General features: G+C 43.9%; 1 protein-coding gene across 2 annotated transcripts in view; it reads left to right on the top strand.

Annotated features, from left to right (window-relative positions):
- The first annotated feature begins 2,523 nt into the window (after positions 1–2,523).
- TMEM237 (transmembrane protein 237) overlaps positions 2,524–6,714 on the top strand; it is a 30,315-nt gene continuing 26,124 nt past the window's right edge. For both annotated transcript variants that reach the window (XM_084642937.1, XM_084642936.1), the window contains exons 1-2: positions 2,524–3,110; positions 5,632–5,663. In XM_084642937.1, coding sequence (XP_084499063.1) covers positions 3,081–3,110; positions 5,632–5,663 — 62 coding nt within the window. In that variant the 5' untranslated portion in view covers positions 2,524–3,080. The remainder of the gene's footprint in view (positions 3,111–5,631; positions 5,664–6,714) is intronic.

Below are 6,714 nucleotides of genomic sequence, written 5' to 3'. Positions count from 1 at the left end.
ATTTTGTACCAAAAATGTGCTGTAGTATCTCAGAATTACAAAAATAAAAGATCTGTTTTCTTGCATGTACTTGTGTGGTCTAATCATATCTGAGTTAAAGAAAAAGTGCTTCCCATACTTCCTTTTTGTTAGAGCCTTCTTCATTTTTATGATGCTTGTGTATTCCCAAAGGATAATCCCCCATGGTTTTATCAAGATGTAGCAAGTTTGGAGTATGCTTAGTAGGTTGACTTGATGCACCAGGGGAGAGTGCTTTATAAATGTATTATTCTGCTGCTTGCTTCTGTCTCAAACAAGTTTCTTAACTGATGTTTCTTTTTAAATTAGGTTTAATGCCATTCACAACACAAATGACTCCAGAACTCACATTCACCTTTAAAATAAAATTGACTTTATTTTAATTTTTTTACAGCTATTAAATGCTGACAGATATCATCTTTGTAAAGACACATCACTAAATGTAATGATGATCTAGTCCATAGCAGGTTAGCAGAAGCAATTTACAAGAGCAGGTTTATCAGTCTAGAAGCAGTTAAGTGCCTGATACTGCAAATGCTTATTCACATGACTAGTCTAACTGAAGTCAAATCAGTGAAGTTACTCATGTGCCTAAGTGTAAGAGAGCATCCTTGGGTTCTGAGTCCTTTGGTTGCAAGGGTTCCCAAACACAGCAGTAAATAAGAATGGCAGATGATGATTTGCACAACTGATTGATGGCAGCACCCTGCTTCTGGTCCAGGATTTAGAAATGAGATGCACCATCAAAAGGAGGACAGCTGCTGGTAACTCTAACTCCTGACTCCCTTTGGTGCATCTTGGCTTATACTAGTAATCCACTGTTGTCCACTAGAAGCAAATGTGTATTTATGATGTCTGATAATGAACAGGTTTGTGTAATATACTAAAGAATAATGGTATCTTTAGAACTGAATCCTCTCTCGTCCTAGTTTATGTAGAAGTATAACACTATAAACTCCATCAAGTACTTACTTGCATTTGGTTACTCTGCACTCCTCTCTCATCCTAACCAGTATAACTGAAACATGTTGCAAGGTCAATTGGGTAAACTGGTAAAAACTTCCTTTTCCTGGGTCATTTTTAATTTATGTAAAACAGAACAATTAGAGGTTTAAAGCATTTAGCAAAAAAGTTTTATTTTCAAAGCTAGGGAAAGCAAGAGTGCAGAGCTCAGTGTCCAGTGCCTTATGCACCTGAGTTTTCTACTGTACGTGTTGCACTAGTCATTCACCATTACAGGAAATAAGTAACGCAAATGTTAAGGCTATGTATGTGGGTTTCTTAAGTCTAATAGAAAAGATTCTGGGTTTTCCCTTTGCACAATTCTTACACCTACTGACTGCTCTAGCTAAAAATTACAATACACAATAAACCCAGGTAATACACTTCCAGTTGAGTGCACTTTTAGAGATTGGTATCTTATACCAGCTATTGACTATTCATGTGCCAATACATAACTACTCTGGACAAGTGTGTAAAGTACACGTCAGGACAGTATAAAGGAATAGGTTCCTTCCAGTTCTTTCCCTCCCTACTACCAGCAAACTGAAGAGAACCTGGTGATGGTTTCTCTCTCCTTCTGAAACACTATGCCGTGTTCATGTGTAGGTGTGTTTCCCAACAATCCGTTCCTTTGATCACAGGGCAGCTTGGGCATTGGTGTTATGGTCTTCCTGTCTTTTTTCTACATTTGATTTCCTGTAAGAGCTTTTAAAATGCAATCTTTGGTCTCTCATAATTGCCAGTCAAGGCTGTTTTAAAAACACAAAACAAAAAACCTGCACATTTAAAAGTGGTGATATTAAAAGCATATTTTAATGCAATGGTAGAGTTGGAAAATAGTTGTATTTGACAAGCCACACAGAGCTCTTTCACACCATCCTGGTGGCTCTTGTATTTTGCCCTTTTAAGAGTATGTGTTCAGTCATTGAACAGAGAGCCTAGTTTAGATAGTGGGAGTTTTGTTTAGGTTTTTCTTAAAATTGTGCAAATCCATATATTTTGTTTTTCTTAGTCTGGATTCCTCTTGCTAGTTCCATTTTTTTTCCTGTGATACTGTACTTATTTCTGTACTTATATTATTTCCTCCCCTTCAGAGCCTGACTGCACAAACCCCCACGTTCCTTCTGATTCTTCCTGTCCAGGACTGCAGAGGAACCTTGAATTGGCGGGGGGCCATCACAAATGAACAACATGAGCTAACTCCATTGGTAAACGAGCAAAGGCTCTAAGGATGGCCATGCAAAGTACTATTGCAGGGCCCTGCTGTTCATCGTTGTGTTCTTTTTGAGGCTTCTTCCCCAGCCCTCTCCCCCCACCCCCTTGGTCCAGTTTAAACAAAACATTACAAGATGCACTTAAACGTGAGGTTCCCTGTCGTCACCAGGGAGAGATGCTCCAGCAAAGGTTGCAGACCGCAGCCCCATGGGGCGCAAGGGCCGCCGGGGCGGAGCCCTAACTGCAGATCCCGCTTGTAAGGAGAGGGGGCTGCCCGCTCGGGCCTGCTTGACGCCCACACCCTACAGTGTCTGACACAAGGGCCGGAGGAGGGGGAGCCGGCTAGGGGCGATGGCTGCGTGACCCAGCAGCTGGGGGCCTGGGCGCTACCCCCGGCGCTCTTGGCCTCGGAGAGCGGAGCCCCCGCCTAGCCCAGAGGCAGGAGGGATGAGCCAAAAGCGGCCTCGCCCCGAGCTGGAGGGGGGGCTCCAGCTACTACACCAGGCCGCCCCCCCCCCGAGCTCGCCATCCTCTCCCCGGGGGCCGCAGCCACACGTACGCTCCAGCCCCCGCCTCACGCAGCGCGGGCTCCAGCGCGGCCGGGGTGGTCCCTGCTGGGGGGACGGGCCCGCCCGCGCCTTGCTGTGCAGCCTGGGCCCGGGCAGAGCCAGGGGCCGGGGCGGGGGGGCGTTAACCTCTAGGCCCGCAGCCTCCTCGCTGAGCCCCTGGTGGCCGCCCGGAAATCCCTGCCCGGCAGCACCCTCCCCTTCCCCCGCGGCTCCAGCGTCTCGGCGACGGGCGCGCTGGGCTGTGGAGCCGGCCGCGAGCTCCAGGCAAGGCGCGGCATGGAGCCCCCGCAGCAGGGAGCCCGCCAGGTGAGGGGCCTGGGCAGGTTGCCGCGGCGAGAGGAGGGGAAATGCGGGGTGGCTCCCTTACCGGGGGAATGTGTTGGGGGTTGGAGGTGGGGAGAGGGCATGTAGGAGGGAGTGGGGGGGTTGCAGGTGGGGAGAAGCTCCCTTATGGGGGAATGTGTTGGGGGTTGGAGGTAGGGTGAGGCTTCCTCATGGGGGTCGTGTGTAGGTGGAGAGGGAGAGTGTGTGGGGGAGGGTTGCAGGTTGGGGAAGGGGTGTGGGGGGGAAAGCTCCCTCATGGGGGGAGGGTGCAGGATGGGGCTCTTAGAGTTATTTTTGAGATTTACAGCCTCTTCCTCTCAGATTGGAGGCAGGGGTTTTGACGTCTCCCTGTTAGTGGCCCCCCTTCAGCTCCAGTTCGGTGTGTAACACAGATGGATGGCTATATGGAGGCTTTTAATCCTGCTGAGCTTTCTGAGGCCCCCAACCTGACCTGCATTTTCAGCTGTGCTAAGTAACTGTGTTGAATATGGATTCTGCTACCTCGGTTGTGCAGATGGGACCCAGATCTTGATTAAAAGCTGTAGTTTAAGAACCGTTCATGGTACAGACCAATCTTGAAAAGTCTTTTCTTCAAAAGCCCTTTCAGTAAAGTTCTGTGCCCCATCTGAGCTGGCCAGCACGGCCACGTCAGGAGATTGTAGCTTTAAAAGCAGTGCTTAAAATCAGTTTGCTGAAATAACTGAGCAGGCAGCGTGTTTTGCAATTGCATCTTAGTTGTAGCAATATTGGGAGCCCTCGCATAGACCAAGCTCCTGTTGCCACCAACTTTTTTAACAGTGTTGTTAACCCTCCTCAGACCTACATAATACAGTACTGTATTAAGAATGCTAGTGCTTGTGGGAGCGTTGTTTACACTGGTGCTGTTGCTGTTGGAGTTCACCAGTGTTAACAATTGTGGGCTTTTTTTGCCCCCCCCCCATATAGACCAAAAAGAGTGACTTTTTCCAAGGGGACATATTAACCCCCTTTATTGATCAAATAACTAGCAATGTCTTGTACATGAACATGATCATGGTCTCGTGCAAATGGCAGCCAGGAATTTCTGATCCCTGTTCTGTTGTGGGCTTGGGCAAGCAAGTCTCTCTTACTGCCTTGGTTTCCTTATCCTTATAATAAATATGCTTATATCATAGGGTTTTTAAATCAGTGTAATGTGTTTTGAAGATGTAAAGAGCTATAAAAATAAGAATGGTCTAAATCTCAGGACTTGCAGTACCTACACTCCTCAGAACCACTGGTTTAAATCCTGGCAGTGCTGACTTAGCCCGTTATGCTTCTGTGGCAAATAAATTCAGTTCAGTGCAATTTAGCCTGGGTCACGTTTGGATAGGGTGACCAGATGTCCCGATATTTAACCCTTTGTCCCGCATCCCGATCAATGTAAGCATGGGTAAGAATTACTCTTGTGAGTAAAGGGTCATGGGATCTTGTATTTCTTTAATTGCAAGCAGCATTAAGACCTACTGCTGTTCCATTTGGAAAGTTGATGGCAAAATTCCCATAGACTTAAATAAGAGCAATATCAGGGACAACAAGGTTCATGTCTAGCTAATCCTGTCTATCAGAAGCTTATTTTTGTGCAGAGTAAGCTGAGGTGAGAGTCAACACTGTCGGGTTTAGGAAGCTGTTCAGTGTCTCTCTCAAGGACTGATTTTGAATGGTATGGGGAAGAAACAAGTGGTGAGTTCAGTTCTAGCAAGCCTTTAATTACATTATCTGTGTAATTTTTAATTGAAATAAAGTCTTCGGAGCATGTGGATTTTTCCTTTGTCCCGTTTACTTATTTAATATAAAATCTGAATCTAAGCTGCCTCATTTTTTCTAGGTGAGAAACATTTATCAGGTGTGTGAGCTATGCTTCAGCTAGTCTGTTAACAAGAGGTTTTATTATTTTGTAGTTTTAATTTTGTTTTGACCTTATGGTCAAAATAATTTGAAAAGGTTGTGTTTTCTTGCACATTTTATCATGTTAGACTGTTCTATCTCTAAATTTATAATTTCACTAGTAAAGTACCTGCAACTCTTCATATCTGCAAATATGTTGATATTAAATGTCTAATTTTTGGCAGTGTTTTTGTAGATAATATTTTCAACAACTGATTGGAGTGATGAATTAACTTTCCTGTTTGTGTAGTTTATTATAAGAGAAGTAAAAATATTTAAAGAGAACAGCTACATATGCTTCTGAGATGTCTATAGTATCTCTCTAAAATCCAGCACACATCTGAATTTAGGCATTGACATCAAATTTGTATCATATACTACTTTACATTTCTACATAGTACCTTCCATCCAAGGATCTCAATGCACTTGTGTACATATGCATATGTATGTTATGTTCAGAATCGCCTATCAGAAGTTTTAATATTTGTTGGATGTGTCAGTCATGCTTGGAATTAGCTTGTTTCTGTGAAATGGCTTAGCAAGGGTTTAGAAGGGAGATGGTTTCATAACATACTAATGGAAGATTTTTTTATTTCAGTGCCCACCCCGTGCCCTTCCCCCAGTTCCAAGGTAAAATTAGCTGATTATATGAAATATGGTAATTTTTGTGCCCTGAAATGTACTTGAAAGTTGTGAAATTAAGAAAAATGAACTCAACAAAAATCTCATAGAGCTCTCACTGACTTCAGTGACATTTTGCTAAGTGTCTTAAAGAGACAAATATGCTTTCAATTCTGTGCTGAACAAAGTTTAAAATAAAATCAAACTTGCATTTGTGAAGCTAGGGTGAAGGCTGTGTCAGCAGTTTCATTATAAACCTAGCTTTATTTCAGTTTTGTATTTCACCACAAAAAATTGCAATAGACTAACATTTTTATAGGTTTCAGAGTAACAGCCGTGTTAGTCTGTATTCGCAAAAAGAAAAGGAATACTTGTGGCACCTTAGAGACTAACCAATTTATTTAAGCATAAGCTTTCGTGAGCTACAGCTCACATCATCGGATGCATACTGTGGAAAGTACAGAAGATCTTTTTATACACACAAACCATGAAAAAATGGGTGTTTACCACTACAAAAGGTTTTCTCTCCCCCCCACCCCACTCTCCTGCTGGTAATAGCTTATCTAAAGTGATCACTCTCCTTACAATGTGTATGATAATCAAGGTGGGCCATTTCCAGCACAAATCCAGGGTTTAACAAGAACGTCCGGGGGGGGGGGGGAGGGGGTACGAAAAAACAAGGGGAAATAGGTTACCTTGCATAATGACTTAGCCACTCCCAGTCTCTATTCAAGCCTAAGTTAACTGCATCCAATTTGCAAATGAATTCCAATTCAACAGTCTCTCGCTGGAGTCTGGATTTGAAGTTTTTCTGTTGTAATATCGGAACTTTCATGTCTGTAATCGCGTGACCAGAGAGATTGAAGGGTTCTCCGACTGGTTTATGAATGTTATAATTCTTGACATCTGATTTGTGTCCATTTATTCTTTTACATAGAGACTGTCCAGTTGGACCAATGTACATGGCAGAGGGGCACTGCTGGCACATGATGGCATATATCACATTGGTAGATGTGCAGGTGAACGAGCCTCTGATAGCGTGGCTGATGTTATTAGGCCC

Source organism: Lepidochelys olivacea (assembly GCF_965140295.1).
Source record: "Lepidochelys olivacea isolate rLepOli2 genome assembly, chromosome: 11".
Taxonomy (NCBI): Eukaryota; Metazoa; Chordata; order Testudines; family Cheloniidae; genus Lepidochelys; species Lepidochelys olivacea.
The sequence above is the reverse complement of the archived record's forward strand: the minus strand, read 5'-3'. Positions and strand labels throughout refer to the sequence as shown.